Genomic DNA, 16352 nt, shown 5'->3' on the forward strand with positions numbered 1-16352 from the left:
TCGGGTTGGAATTCATTGATTTGCTCCAGGATGATACGGAGAGTGACAATATGGTCCACACAGGATCGTCCGGCACGGAATCCTGCTTGCTGCCGCCGGAGAGTTGCGTCAATCTTCTCCTGTATCCGGTTTAGGATTACTTTGCAATTCTTGAAAGTCTAAAAATATTCTAAGCAAATTTCTCCACAGAACTTTTTTAAAGAATGTTGGTAGCATCTTTCCAAGATATTTGACAGAATGTTGGCGACAGTTTTCCAATACTATCAGCATATTTCCAAGATCTGGAGAGTATACAACATTTTTGAATGATTCATCCGCATCCCTACTCTAGGCCTTTTGCAAACTCCTTGACACAAGTAACACACTTGTCACAGAAGAGTCTGCGCCGCTGTGACTCTTCCGTGACAAATGTGTTACTTGGGGAGCGCACTTTTTTATTCGTTTGAACTAACGTAAAGCTCTGTTTCTCATTACGACACTACGTAAGTTAAATGATTGGAATGCGTCCATAAGTTATGTGACATTTTAGGGGAAAGGCTGTGTGACGAGCCATCCCTAGCACAAGTTTTAAGTCAAATACACTAAGATCTTTTTTAACACGGAGGATACGTCCCGTGTTAATCCCCAAACCTTTCCCCCCAATGTGCACAGTCTTGGTTTCAGGACACCCAAGAACGCGAGGAAGGGCTTTAGAATCTACGAGCATAATGGATGGATTGTTGTTACGTTACTGATACGGTACAACATCCTGAAGGTCAATTGAGCATTGTGCTGAAGAGAATTGATTAACAAAGATATGCTAGGTCTTCCACAAACTTCCGCGAGTTAAGGTCTTAAGGTCTACAAGTGTAATCAATGGATTGTTCTGACATGACTGATACGGGTCAACATTCTACAGGTCCATGGAGCATGGTTCTGTAGAGCACTACTTTCCAAGAAGTCCTTCGAATAAAGGCTTTAAAATCAACAAGCGTAATCAATAGATTGTTGCTACATTACTGATACAGTCGACTCTCCACATGTCGATGTTCTACATCTCGATATCTCTCCCTATATCGATGGCTTGATCGGTCCCTCCAATCTGCATACATTTCCCCTCTCTGTATGTCGATATCTCCCAATCTCGATGCGATCTCGTTCGTTTTTGTTCTAGATTTTCTCTCCATATGTCGATATGCTCATATTCAAAGGATGCTAGATCTCGTTTCGTGGGTGCAAACATTCTGGGAATGCGAAGTGACATGTGTTTGTTGACGGTTTTTCCTAGTTACGGAAGATTTTTCAATCTAGTGTGCATTACAAATTTGTTCTACAATTCAATCTCTCCCTATCTCGATGGTCCTTTCAATATCGAGATGTAGAGAGTCGACTGTATGGTGTAACATCCTACAGCTCCATGAACCACTTTTCTGTAAGGTACTAATTTCAAAAGATGTTCTAGGTCTTCCAGGAACTTTAACGAGTGCAGATCTGAGGATCTACAAGCATTATCAATGGTTTGTTGTCACATTACTGATGCAGTGTAACGTCCGACAGGTCAAGGGAGCACAGTTCTGTAGAAAAACAATTTCCAAAGATGTACTAGATCCTCCAAGCACTTCCGCGAGTAAAGGCTTCAATATCTACGAGCGTAATCGATGGATTGTTGTTACATTTTTGAAACGGTGCTACATTCTACAGGTCCATGAAGCATTGTTCTGCAAAGCACTGAATTCCAAAGATGTGCTAGGTCACCCAAGAACTTCCGTGAGTCAAGGCCTGAAGGTCTACAAGCGACATCAAAGAATTGTTGTTACATTATTGATGTAGTGTAACATCCAGGCCCGTGCACAGAAAAGGCGACAAGGGAGGGTTTTTTTTTTAATTTTGGCAATGGGCGGAGGAGCGCGTAGTGCAAGGAACACCTTCCCTTGTGTACGGGCTTGGTAACATCCTACAGGTCCACGGAGCATAGTTCTGTAAAGAAATAATTTTCAAACATGTTGGACCTTCAAGATCTTTCACGAGTAAGGGCCTGAAAATCTACCATCATAAACAATGGTTTCTTGCTACATTACTGATAGGTTGTAACATGGAGCTTTGTTCTTACCCCGCATTAGTAATGTGGCAACAATTACTTGATAACGCTCGTAGCGTTTCAAGCCTGTACACATGGAAGTTTTTGGAGTTCCTAGAATATCTTTGAAAACTACGTCTATACAGAACTATGCCCCAAGGACCTGTATGATGTTGCGCCGTATTAGTGGTGTAACAACAATCCATCAAACAACATCTTAAAATTAGTTCTTTACAGAAACATACACACCAAACGCTTTCAGCAATATTTTGCTGAATTTTGCCGAGCTGAAGGGTCCAGCTATTTTTTTTGCTGAACTTACAGCAAAGTTTGCTGAATTTCAGCAAAACGTTACTGGTGATCAGTAGAGTTTACTAAACAAAACAGCAAAATTTTACTGAATTTCAGCAAATTTTTTGCTGAAACCTTCAGCTCGGAAAAATTCACCAAAGTTATGCTGAAACTCTCAATCGATATTTGGTGTGTACTCCAGGAACCATCTCTAGGAAAGCTCCTATTTAATTCCTCTTTGTCCCTCATGGTTTAACACCGCCCTCCCCCCCACCAAACAGACTTTGAAATTCTATTTGAAATCTATCCAGATTTCGTTCCGAAATTTCATTGAGAATTTCTCTCAAAATTCTATCCACGATTCTTCTATGAAGGAATTTCTTCTTCATATTGTTTCGCAGTTTCTCACAGAGCTCTTCTCGCACATGTAAAGGTGATTTTTTCAAGTTTCCGGACTTTTTCTGGCTGTCTCCAGTTCTTCCAAGTTTCCATACAGAGGTTTTGTTCACGTATTTGCTTCCGTAAATAGTTATTTCTGAGTTTTTTTTTTCTGTTGCTTCGGGATTTCTGGGGCTTTTACCAAAGTTCCTCCCAGAATTTCTGCAGGAGCTTTTCACGGAATCTCCCTGGAGATCCTTCCAAAATTTATAGAAAGTTCCTTCAGGAATTTTTCTCAGTGGTTTTCCAAGATACCTTTCCAACAATTTCCCTCAGGATTTCTGCGAGATTCTAGCAAAAGTTTGCCAATGGATTTTTTCCAGAGAGTTTTCTAATATTTCTCTTCCATTTCCTAGTGGGATCTCCGGTAGAAATTTCGGGAAGAGCTCATGGAGTTTTCCTAAGAAAATGTGAAATCGCTGCAGAAAATCGTGGAAAACTCCTTAAGAAGTCCTTGGAATAGCTCTAATAGAAATTTCAGGAATAAATCTAGTAGAAACTCTGGAAGAAATCCTGGGGAAGAGGAGCACTGGAGTAAATTGTGGATGGTCTTCCAAAGAAACCTCTAAGAGATATTCCGTGACAACATTTGAGGTACATATATCCTGAGAGAAACTTCTGTGGAAATCTTGATATGAATCCTGGAACAAATCCCACAAGCAACAATTCTACGAGGAACTCTGGGAACAATATCGAGAAAACCAAGGTTGGAATTCAAGAATCCTCAATATTCTCAAGAAGGAATCCTGGAAGGAATTGTTGGAATCTTACGACAAAATGTTTTATTTTTATCGTTGTAAAATTTCTCTGAGTGTTTGAGGTTTGCCAAATGTCGATTAATTGGCCAACTGAGGGAAGAAATTGTGACAAAATCGCGTTCTGGTGGGATTCGAACTCACGAATCCGTATTCGCTGGACCGGCGCTTAAACCAACTAAGCCACATAACAGGTTACGATTCTATTGAATAGAGAGCCAACTATTCTATTCCGCAGAATCATTATCTGTTCTGTGGCTTAGTTTGGTAAAGTGCCGGTCTAGCGAATACGGAGTCGTGGGTTCGAATCCCAACAGAACGCGGTTTTTTCACAATTTCACTAACATCCCCCAACAAAAGTCGCATAAGGATGCACGCACAATGTATTTGGTAAAGTCGAATAAGATTTTTAATCAGCTGATGCAATAATCAATATTCTAACGATATTCTCTTGTATTATGTTGTCTATCCGGTTGAAATCAAGACAGACATTCAACCAAAAATTGCTATCTTCTTGGTCCACAAGTGTCGCAACTGTTTCGCATCTAGTGCGCTGTGTTGCTGACAACAACGAGAAGGATGCGCACTACTTTTGACGTGATTCAAAAACGTCGCGAGTCAGGTCGCGTCGCGACTTGATTGTGCGACGTCCGGTTTGGTGGCGGCCCGACAATAGCTCGCATAACCGTGCGAGCGAACTCATAAAATGTCAAATAAATTCCTTCTTCCTTGAACCTGATGACGCAGCTGCATGTTTGAACTTCATGCCATGGAAAAATTATCCATAAAGTCCTGAACCATTATGGCCTTGGACGTTATGATACTGCACCACTCGGATTACTCTCGAACCATGGTGTTTTTTCCTTGGGCGACTACTTCAGTGGCAGTGAGGGATAGCGGCTCTAAGGGGGACCCTTACAGCAGTGATGGAGACGTATCTAATTAGGGAATCTGAGAACGTGGAGGGTGAGGTGATCAACCCGTTCGCGAAAAGCGGACTGGTCAGATCACCAACGCAGGCGTCGAGGGTAGAATCCCCGCAAGTGTCGGAGTACGGCACTCCGAGGGTCGGGTCGGCAATAGAGGACACGCAGATGAGTGGAGCCGAGCTCACGCGTGCGCTGACTCGCAATAGGGATGGACTTCCGAAGCTGCTGGTGGTCTCCGAACAGCTCGACGAGCTGATCGGATACACCAGTGGGCGGAACAACATCAGCAAAGACCTTAAAAAAGGTCTGCTGAGGCTCCGCGATTCGGTCGCCCAGGCCCGGAGGGAGTACGATCTCCTGTTTGATCGTAGTGCGGGTAGAGAGGAGAGGTCCACGCAAACGGACCGCTCCTCCACGGAGAGTGTGTGCAAGGTGCAGCCAGGTGGGGCTGCAGAGAGCGGAAAAATCTCGGCCCAAACCAAACGGCCGAGATCGATGGACGAGGAGCGGCCGGTGAGTGGCAAACGCCCGCGTAGTGCGAGCAACGCCAAGCCGGTCGCGAAACGGGCTCGGGGCAAAGAGCCGAAACCCCGAGGCGAGACTGCTAAGAGCGGTAGCAGTGACCAACCGGTCCAAGGGAAGGTGAACCCTTGGATCACGGTTGGCAAGCGCGGGCGCGTAGAAAGGGAGAAGGTTTTGAGCAAAACCAAGGCGAAGCCTGCGCGTAAGCGTACCAAAGGCGACGCACTGGTGCTCAAAGCAGAGGGCAATAGCTACGCAGAGGTGCTGCGGGCTATGCGGAGCGAGGTTCGTCTCTCGGGACTAGGTGCGGATGTTAAAAGCATCCGGCGCACTAGGACTGGAGAGATGATGCTAGAGCTGAAGAAGAATGCCGTTAACAAGGGCTCTTCCTACACGGCTCTAGCACAGGAGGTGCTTGGTGAAAAAGTGCGGGTGAGGGCTCTGACGCCGGAGACGACCATCCAGTGTAAGAACTTGGATGAGATCACCACCGCGGAGGAGCTCTCTGCTGTTCTTAAACAGCAGTGTAATGTGGACGCGCCATGCGCATCGATCCGCATGAGGCGAGGCCCAGCAGGTATGCAGATCGCGACGATCAAGCTTCCAGTCGGGGAAGCGAAGAAAGCGACTGCTAAGGGCATGGTCGAAGTCGGATGGTCGGAGTGCCCGCTCAGTGTATGTGAGCCGCCGGAAGTGTGCTTCAGGTGTTTCGGACGAGGCCACAAGTCGTGGGCATGCAAAGGCCCGGATAGGAGCAAGCTCTGCAGAAGATGCGGAGTAGAAGGCCACTTCGTCAGGGAGTGTAAATCGGCGCCAAAGTGTCTGATATGCACGACGAACAAGGGCCATGTGACGGGTGGGCCTAAGTGCCCAAGCATAAGTGGACGTAACGGCCGAAAATGACGCAAGTCACACAGTTGAACCTGAATCACTGTGAAGCCGCGCAGCAGCTGTTGTGGCAATCCGCCTCGGAGTCGAGTATAGACATCGCGCTTCTTTCGGACCCATATCGCATCCCCCCCAATAACGGGAACTGGGTTGCGGATAAGGCCAAGAAAGCGGCGATCTGTACGACCGGTCGGTACCCGGTCCAGGAGATAATCTCCACGACGTGCGAGGGCTTCGCGATCGCAAAGATCGGCGGAGTCTACTACTGCAGCTGCTATGCCCCACCTAGGTGGCCGATAGGTCAGTTCTCGTCCATGCTAGATTCGCTGTCAAGCGCTCTAGCTGGACTGAGCCCCTTGGTCATCGGTGGGGACTTTAACGCGTGGGCGGTCGAGTGGGGCAGTCGCTCTACGAACGAGAGAGGTTGGGCTCTACTCGAAGCTATGGCGGGATTGAACGTTGAGATCGCGAATGTCGGCAGTGTAAGCACTTTTAGCAGAAACGGTGCGGAGTCCATCATTGATGTGACCTTCTGGAGCCCAGGGCTTAACCCTAGCTCAGACTGGAGAGTTGATAACGGGTACACGCATAGTGATCACCTGGCGATTCGATACAGTATCGAACAGGGCGGTAGACGGCAGCAGTCGAGGATAAGCGACACTCACCGAGGATGGCTAACCTCGAGTTTCGATAAGCCGGCATTTGTGGAGCGGATGCTCATGGAGCAGAATACAGACTACTTGTCTAGCGACGGTCTAGTTGGTACCTTGAGACGAGCGTGTGATGCGGCAATGCCGAGGCGATCCATACCCAGGAATGGACGAAGACCGGTGTACTGGTGGTGTCAAGAAATCGCGGAGCTCCGTGCATCTTGCCACAGGGCAAGGAGAAGGATGCAGAGAGCCCGGACCGACGAGTCGAGAGCGGAACGAGAGGCGGCATACAGGGCGGCAAAGTTGTCACTGAACAAAGAGATCAAGGCGCGTAAGCGGGCGTGCTTCAACGATCTCTGTCAGACGGCCAACACAACCCCCTGGGGTGATGCGTACCGCGTAGTCATGTGCAAAACGAAAGGCACATCTGCACCACCGGAACGCTCTCCCGCGATGCTGCAGAGGATCGTGGAAACGTTGTTCCCGCACCACGAGGTGAGACCATGGGCACCCACACCACAAGACCATCCTGGTCCGAGTGAGGTTCCCCCAGTGACGAATGAGGAGTTAGCCGCAATTGCGAAATCACTTAAGCTGAACAAGGCCCCGGGCCCGGATGGCATTCCGACGGTGGCTATCAAAGCGGCCATCGAGGCTAGCCCTGACATGATCAGATCGGCTATGCAGAGATGCTTGGATAGAGGCGAGTTTCCGGAGAGGTGGAAAAGGCAAAAGTTGGTTCTACTGCCCAAGCACGGGAAGCCACCAGGCGACCCGTCGGCTTATAGACCAATTTGCCTCCTGGACACGGCCGGGAAACTCCTGGAGCGGATCATTCTGTCAAGGTTATTGGTCTATACCGAGAGGTCGGACAACGCGGGGCTATCAGACAGCCAGTACGGGTTTCGCAAAGGTAGATCGACAGTGGATGCCATTAGGTCGGTGACTGGATTGGCCGAAATTGCGCTGCAGAAAAAGAGGAGAGGCATACGGTACTGCGCGATCGTAACGCTAGACGTTAGAAACGCCTTCAATAGTGTAAGCTGGGCCGCCATAGAGAGCGCCATATCTCGCTTAGGGGTCCCGGCTGGCCTAAGGCGTATTCTGGGTAGTTACTTCCAGAACAGGGTGCTGATTTACGACACCGAGGAAGGCCAAAAACAGTACAATGTCACTGCAGGGGTACCGCAAGGATCCATCTTGGGTCCGGTACTGTGGAACGCGGCATATGATGGAGTACTGAGGCTAGCACTACCACCGGGAGTAAAGTTGGTTGGCTTCGCCGACGACATTACCCTGGTGGTATACGGTGAGTCGCTCGAAGAGGTGGAATTGACGGCAGCGCATGCGATTGACATAGTGGAGGGCTGGATGAGGTCGAGGCAACTGACACTCGCACACCACAAGACAGAGGTGGTGGTGGTGAACAACCGCCAGTCTGCACAGCAGGCAGTGGTCACCACGGGCGGGTGCTCGATCGAGTCCTGTCGCTCACTGAAGCTCCTTGGAGTCATGGTTGACGACAAGTTGAGCTTCAGTAGTCATGTCGAGTATGCTTGTAAGAGGGCGAGTGTAGCGGTTATGGCATTGTCTAGGATGATGTCAAACAGTTCGGCAGTTGTCTCGAGTAAGCGGAAGCTGCTCGCGTCAGTCGCGGTGTCCATACTACGGTATGGCGCCGCCGCATGGTCGAACGCGCTCAAGCTGCAGAGGAATGTTGACCGACTGGAGAGTGTACATAGGCTGATGTGCCTCAGGGTGGCCAGTGCATACCGGACTGTCTCGAAAGACGCGGTATGCGTGTTAGCGGGCATGATGCCGATAGCACTGGTGTTGGCCGAGGATGTTGAGTGCTACGATGAAAGAGGTACGAGAGGCGCGCGACGAAACGCCAGAACTTCGTCTATGGTGAAATGGCAAAGAGTCTGGGACTCTTCAACAAAGGGTAGGTGGACACACAGGCTCATACCGAGCGTGTCCCGGTGGACGTGTAGACCCCATGGCGAAGTGAACTTTCACCTGACACAATTTCTGTCGGGCCATGGGTGCTTTAGGTGGTACCTGCACAGGTTCGGGCATGCAAACTCACCCTCATGCCCGGAGTGTGCAAACAGGGCGGAGACGGCGGAACATGTACTCTTCGAGTGCCCGCGTTTTGCGGAGCAGAGGTCGAGCATGTTAGAGGTATGCGGCAGGGATACTACTCCCGATAACATTATTGAGAGGATGTGTACGGGGGTGGACGAGTGGAATGTCGTGTCGAACACGGTATCCACAATCGTGCTCCACCTCCAAAGGAAATGGCGGGCCGACCAACAGTTAGTCGAGTTGGCCCCCTAGAGATATGCCGAGTGTGATGGCTGACAGATGAGCGAGAGTGCGAAAGCACAGTCCCCCCCCTCCTCTACGAAGTAATCCCTAACGGGCGTGCCGCGGAGCAAGGTCAGGTAGTGCAGAATGTGGTTTTCCTACGGTGTTGCTAACCAACAGGTTTCCTCATTCTATAAAAAAAAAAAAAAAAAAAAAAACCATGGTGTTTTGATGTGTTGGGTTTCTACTCGAGAGTTGCTTCATTGAATATCGAATCCAGACACGTTTCTGAATAACTTCACGCATTTTCTCAAATTAAAGTTCCAAAACTTCACAATTTTCTTTGAATTTAAATTCAACATTTTATTCGGTATCATACAGGTCAGATCAAGTTCAATCGCCAATCAACAAGCAGAAACATCAGTCTTTTCACACTCAGTAGTAAGCTGGAGCAGCGTAGCTGGTGTAGGCCGGTTGCGAAACAATGGTCTTGGCGGCCAGAGGAGCGCCATAGGTGGCCAGAGCGGGCTGCGAGACGAGCGTCTTGGTGGCCAAGGAAGTGCCATAGGCTGGTTGAGAAAGGATGGTCCGGGAAGCCAATGGAGCAGCATAGCTGGTCAGGGCTGGCTGGGCGATGATGGACGATGGTGCGGAGTAGCTGGTCAGGGCTGGCTGAGACAGGATAGTTTTGGTTGCCAGTGGAGCAGCATACGAGGCAATTGCTGGCTGCGAAACAATGGTCTTGGTGGCCAGAGGAGAAGCGTAGGTAGCCAGAGCTGGCTGTGAGATGATGGTTTTAGCGACGGGAGAGGCGTAGGCAGGTTGGGCAATGATGGTCTTGGCAGCAAGGACTCCGGTATTGACGGTCAGAGGTTCACGACGCACAGCAGCATTGAATCCGTTGATCGGATCAGCAGTGTAGTCAACGGTACGCTTCAAACCATCAGCATCAACCAGTGAGTAGGTTCCCTGTACGACATCACCGCTGCGGGATTCTTGCTGGGACTTCTGGTCACCGGTCAGAGCATCGGATACCCCGTACGAGAATGAGTACTGGGGGTTGGGGTCGTACTGGTCTGCGACAATGGTCTTGGTGAGGGGAGCAGCAACGAGGGTCCTAGCGACTGGAGCAGCATAGGTCAGAGGAGCCGAGTAGCCAACTGGCGAGATGACTCCGGCACGGGCTGCGGCCACCAGAGCGAGGAAGGTCAAGAACTGAAAACAAGAACAGATTTAAATAAACTGTTCTGAACCTTCTTCAGAACTATTCTTCCGAAAAGACTCACCTTGAAAGCCATTTTGTTGAAATAATACTTGCTGGTGTGGTTTGAGCTGAAGAACTTATTGAACTGTGATTAAATCCAGAACAATTCGTGGATTTTATACTAAGTTGAGTCCTAGAGATCCGACGAAAAATAAAAAAAAGACTGTCCAATGCGGTCTCTCACAAGCTCGCAACGTTTACTTTCCACGCCTGAATCCTTCGTATACCAACCACCAAAGTACCAACAAAAATTGGCTGATGCAAACACGGCCGGTTCCGATGAAAATAAATTCGCTCAGATAGAAGCGCAAGTAACCGTTGTGCTAGCGTTCGCCGGCCAACGTTAACTTTGCTCCTGATGAAAAGATGATGTAATAGTTGCAATAAACTTGAAATTGGTAAAGTGAAAGTTAGAATCCTTGATATTTAAAATTATGTTTTTATAAAAAGTTTACTTATTTAAAAACATAGCAAAGAAATTAGAACTAATCAATCAATCAACGTGGAGCGATGTTGATAAACCATATTGATTTAACAATTTATCAATTAACCCTAAAAGGGATAAGTTTATGGCTTCAGTTTCGTCACCTCGCTGAGTGTGTTCCATCAAAGATGAGCTCTGAAAGGCGCCTGGGGTCCCATGGACTCCAGGTATCCCTTTTAGGGTTAAATATACCTCATTAGATAATGTTATTCAGAATCGACGAGAGAGGGAAAGATTGATTGTGAGGGTCGTCCTTATGTATCAGTATGGAGACTACCAAATCCTGTCAAACGGAACATATCGTTAATCCAAGTCTGTCCTAGCAAGTTCTAAATTTATGGAACGGTTTGTAATCGAGAGTTTATAACATTTACCCTTTCAATATGGTATATCCTCGATGTCTCTCTTCATTTGATATAATTAGTTTTAGTTGCTTTCCTCCAAATAGATCTTAAACTCAGTTTTTTTATAACTTAAATTTTGATAATAACATTATTAAAAATATCAAGGATCCCAACTTTCACTAAACTAATTTCAACATTTTTGCAACTATTACATCATCTTTCAACAGGAGCAAATTCAACGTTGACCCGCGAACGCTGCTTCTTAGCACAACGGCTACTTGCACTTCCATCTGAGCGAGCACATTTTCATCGGTACCGGCCGTGCTTGCATCAGCCAATTTTTGTTGGCGGGTACCTAACTAGGTGGTTGGTACATGAAGGATTTCGGTGTGGAAAGCAAGTGTTGCGAGCTGGTGTGAGACCGATTGGGAGAGTTTTTTTTTCTTCATTGGGTTTCTAGGGCTGAACTTAGTATAAAATCTGCGAATTCTTCTGAGTTTAATCACAGTTCGATAAGTTCTTCTACTTAGACCACACTAGCTCTTATCATTTCAACAAAATGGCTTTCAAGGTGAGTTTATTCTAAAGAATATAGAAGTTTCAGAATGCTTTATTCATTTATTCATTGCTCGTTTTCAGTTCGTGACCTTCCTCGCCCTGGTGGCCGTAGCCCGTGCTGGAGTCATCTCGCCAGTCGGATATTCTGCTCCTCTAGCCTATGCTGCTCCAGTTGCTAAGACCCTCGTTGCTGCTCCTCTCACCAAGACCATCATTGCCGACCAATACAACCCCAACCCACAGTACTCCTTCTCATACGGGGTTTCCGATGGTCTGACCGGTGATCAGAAGTCCCAGCAGGAATCTCGCAGCGGTGATGTCGTACAGGGAACTTACTCGCTGGTTGATGCTGATGGTTTGAAACGTACCGTTGACTACACTGCTGATCCGATCAACGGATTCAATGCTGCTGTGCGTCGTGAACCTCTGACCATCAGTGCCGTTGCTCCTGTCCTTGCTAGCAAGTCCATCGTTGCCCAACCTGCCTACGCTGCCTACGCCTCTCCCGTCGCTAAAACCATCATCTCACAGCCAGCTCTGGCTACCTACGCTTCGCCTCTGGCCACCAAGACCATTGTCTCACAGCCAGCAATTGCCTCGTATGCTGCTCCACTGGCAACCAAAACTATCCTGTCTCAGCCAGCTCTGGCCAGCTATGCCGCACCTATCGCCGCCAAGACCATCATCGCGCAGCCAGCCCTGAGTAGCTATGCTGCTCCTTTGGCTTCCCGGACCATCCTATCTCAGCCAGCCTATGCCACTTCCTTGGCCAGCAAGACCATCGTCTCGCAGCCAGCTCTGGCCACCTATGGCGCTCCTCTGGCCGCCAATACCATTGTTTCGCAACCAGCCTACACCAGCTACGCTGCTCCAGCTTACTATTGAGTGTGAAAAGACTGATGTTTCCAATTGTTGAACGGCGCTTGAACGTGATCTGACCTGTATGATACCGAATAAAATGTTAACTGTGTACAAAAAAAAACCAATCGTTTACATAAATGTGCCTCTTGATATGCGTTCAACGCGAAGCTATTTAGCAAGACCTTGTTATGGGTGTCTGAGTTGATTCCCCCTCGGTAATATTTTGATAATTTGAACCTTGGTGTCCGGCCGTTTGGCCGAATTATGACCGACATAATTTAGAGACGCCGACAAACTTTGGGTAACATTCGAACTGCCAATATGATCATCAGATATATATCCTTCTTTCAATCATAAGCTATTCTTTCTAGTTAAGGCGAAACTGGATCCATTTCCTCACTTTTTGGTTTTTGATTTTTTATTAAATAACGAAGCGATATTTTCAAAATCGGTTTTCGTGCACATGTAGAGTATGGATCAGGGTATCTTCTGAATTTTTTACGCGAGAGAAAATGTTTTTCGTTTTTGCAGAAACAATTTTGGAACAAAATTTCACTAAAAAATGTTTTCTGCAAAAACGAAAAACATTTTATGCAGCTTAAAAAATTCAGATGATACCCTGATCCATTCTCTACATTTGCACGAAAACCGATTTTAAAAATATTGCTTCGTTATTTAATAAAAAATCAAAAACCAAAAAAAAAGAGGAAATGCTTCCAGTTTCACCTTAAGGGCCACCGTTAAGGGATTGGTGGGCGTTGAAACTGTGAAAATTTTCGTCAGAGATTTTTCCTTCTTTGAATCTTAGGCTGTTCTTTCGAGTTATACTGATATAGAAAACAGTTACATGATAACTTAAGATCATCACTCCCTTTTCGGCCAAATGACATGCAGCCAAATAACCCGGAACCGGAAATTTCATAGTTTTCCTTGGCCATAGAATGTACTGAATTCATTCTGCTCATCTAACGAGGTGAAACGGAACGCAGAATCAAAACAAAACAGCACATAAGGTTACCATCAATATGTTTTTCGATGCCAATATGTTTTTCGGTAAAAATTAAACCCGTCAGTTTGTATGAGCTGTCGTTTGAACCAACGGAGGTAGATGATAAGCGAAGCGATAATACTTTTTTTTTCGACTCAGTGGAGAGATAGGTTTCTCGCAGTGATTTATCTATTAAAATATAAAGAAAATCGTCCCTAAAATTCTTTATGGATTTCTTCAAGAATTCCTACCAGGTTTCATCTTGTTATTCTTCCAGAGAATCCTGTAGGTTTTTGTTCCATATTTTTTTTCCTGGAATTCCTCCCGATATTCCACTCAGGATTCTTCATGGGATCCCTTATCTATTCCTCTCGATATTATTGAAAGGGTTCCTCCTGAATTTTTTCAGGAATTCCTACAGATATTTCTCCCGGAATTTCATCCGGGATCCTACCAGATGGAAATCTGGTGTTCTCTCATTATTGATTTCTCACAGGATTTAATTCGGGATTTCCTTAAAAATGTCTCCTGAGTCTCCGTCATGGGTTCCCCTTGGGATTCTTTCATTGATTTCCACTCTGGATTCCTCATGGGATCCCTTTCAAGGGTTTCTCTCGGTACTCTTTCAGTGGTTCCGCTTGTATTCTTTCAGGGATTCCTTTCGGGATTGCTTCAGGTATTTCTTCCGGAATCTGTGGGGTGTGATCAAAGATTAGTGAAATTCCTCTTGGGTGTCCTTCTCCTAGCTCGATGACAGCAAGCATCATGACGAGGTGGACAGTATGATGCTACCTTATTAAGTAGTGGAGCTTTGGTGTATCAGGCCAAGTAACTCTACTGTAGTTTGCTAAGTTGGCGGGATTGTTCCGGTGAGTTACGCAATAGTGACAGGATCCTCTCAAGAACTCTATCTGCTGTTTTTTCATCGATTTCTCACGGGATTTCTTAATGTTTTTTTTATGTCTCCTGAGTCTCCATCAGGGATTGCTCGAAGGATTCATCTTTTTCTTCTTTATGGATCTACGTCCCAATGGGGACTTGGCCAGCCCCGCTTCAACTTAGTGTTCTTTGAACACTTCCACAGTTATTAATTGAAGGGCTATCTGTGCCTGCCATTGCATGGATTTGCCTGGACATAATGCCCAGGAAGTCGAGAAAAATTTTCCGACCGGGACGGGAATCGAACTCATCGTCTCCAGATTGGCGATCCATAGCCTTAACCACTAGGCTAACTGGAGATCCATTGGGATTCCTCCAACATTTTTCCTTGGATTTCTGCAACAATTTCCCCCAAGGATACCTTTCGAGAATCTCTCCAGGATTCATCCATTAGCTGTTCCCTCGTTTCCTTTAGGACCCCTGAGACCCTTAAAGGGTTTCTCCTGGATTTTATTTTGCGGATTCCTTCCGATATTCTTTCATTGATTCCTCTCGGGATTCATTCAGGAATATTTTCGGCATGCCATTCTGGATTCTTTCATCGATTCCTTCCGAGATTCATTTAGGGATTCTTTTCAGGATTATTTCCAAAACTTCATTAGGGATTCCTCCAGGATTTCTCCTGGGTTTCCCCCGGGATTCCATTAGATGTTTCTCCCGGGCTTTCTTCAGAGTTTTTTTTTTCAGATTTTCTTCCTTAATTTTACCCAAGTTTCCTTTAGAGACTCCTTTAAGATTCATTCAGGAAATATTCCAAGGACTCTTCCAGGAATTCCTTTAGGGATTCGTTCTGAAATTCCGGAATTCCGGATTTTCCCTTGGACTCCGTCATTTATTTCTCCAGGGATTCCTTTAAGAACTTCTCTGGGGATTCCATATATGAGTTCTTTCACGGATTATTCTCGAGATTCCATCAGGGATTCCTCCAGGATTCTCCTAGGGTTTATTTAGATTGTCCTCCTGGGGATTCCTTCTGAGATTTCTTCCCAGATTCATTCAGAAATATTTTCCGGCATTCAATAAGGTATTCCTCCCGGGATTCCTTCGAGAACTTCTTTTGGGACGCTTTCTAGGGTTATTTCCGAGACTCCATTATGGATCCTCATTAGGAATTTCCACAAGATTCCTTCTGAATTCTTTAGGATTTCTTTAGGCAGTTCTCTCGGGTTGCTTTCATGGATTCCTTTCGAAATTTCTACTGAAATTCTTCCCAGGATTCCTTCATTGAGTCGTCACGGAATTCTTTCATTGATTCTGCTAAGGTTTTCTATAGGGTTTACTTCTGAGATTCTTTCAGGAATTCTTCAAAGATTTGTTTCGGTGAGTTCTCGCGAGATTCTTTCAGGGAATTCTTCTAAGATTGTTTTAATGATTTCTCCAGGAGTCCTGTCGGCATTCCTTCATGAAGTCCGCTCGGAATTCCTTTCTATGTTTTTCTCTTGAGGTCTGGCTATCAGTCACAACAACTTGCGTTGGTTTTTATACATTATTCGCCTTTTTTCTATAAAAATCAACACAACTTGTTGTGACTGATAGCCTGACCTCAGAGAAATATCCAAACATTGCAGTCACCAACAATTCCTTTCTAAGTTTAGGAATTTTAGGGATTCTTTCAGGAATCTACTCCTCTTAAGTTTCCTGTAAGGATAGTTCTCTGGATTCATTCAGGAATTTGTGCTGGGCTTCCTCCTGGATTCTTTTGGGAATTTTTGATGGAATTCCGTTCGAGAGTTGTTTCAGAATGTAACTATTGTAGAAAAGGGTGTTGAAATTGAACTTGTGAAAATTATCAGGTGTTAATAATTGTTATGGAACTGCACCCTAGACTTTCATGAAATATTTTTTTTATTGGAACTTTTAACCATGGGCTAGTTCTCTACGATACACATGGCTTCTATTGCCTTTCGAAGGAAGAACTCACTACAGCATGACCATGCTGAGGGTGACGGATTAGCTACCCAGCCGGTCCAGGAACTTTTCATAAATGAAATATCATTGACTTCCTTGGGCAATAGAGTATCTTCGTGCCTATCACATCACACGATATACACATGTAAAATGGTCATTGGCAG

The 16352-nt window shown here is 46.1% G+C and overlaps 3 protein-coding genes across 8 annotated transcripts in view; 1 reads left to right on the plus strand and 2 right to left on the minus strand.

The window, feature by feature from the left end:
• Positions 1 to 16352, minus strand: part of LOC109411053 (papilin) — a 392526-nt gene that overhangs the window by 196151 nt on the left and 180023 nt on the right. The window lies entirely within an intron of this gene.
• On the minus strand, positions 9230 to 10140 carry LOC109398582 (cuticle protein-like). The gene is made up of 2 exons (XM_062861158.1): positions 10129 to 10140; positions 9230 to 10063 (listed from the first exon to the last, which is right to left on the minus strand). Exons 1-2 carry the CDS (start codon positions 10138 to 10140, stop codon positions 9278 to 9280), a joined length of 798 nt encoding a protein of 265 aa, XP_062717142.1. The 3' UTR covers positions 9230 to 9277.
• LOC109411057 (cuticle protein-like) lies at positions 11372 to 12382 on the plus strand. Its single transcript, XM_019684497.3, has 2 exons — positions 11372 to 11505; positions 11574 to 12382. The coding sequence occupies exons 1-2, from the start codon at positions 11494 to 11496 to the stop codon at positions 12375 to 12377; spliced, it is 816 nt and encodes a 271-aa protein (XP_019540042.3). The 5' UTR covers positions 11372 to 11493; the 3' UTR covers positions 12378 to 12382.

This window comes from Aedes albopictus, chromosome 1, assembly GCF_035046485.1.
Source record: "Aedes albopictus strain Foshan chromosome 1, AalbF5, whole genome shotgun sequence".
Lineage (NCBI taxonomy): Eukaryota > Metazoa > Arthropoda > Insecta > Diptera > Culicidae > Aedes > Aedes albopictus.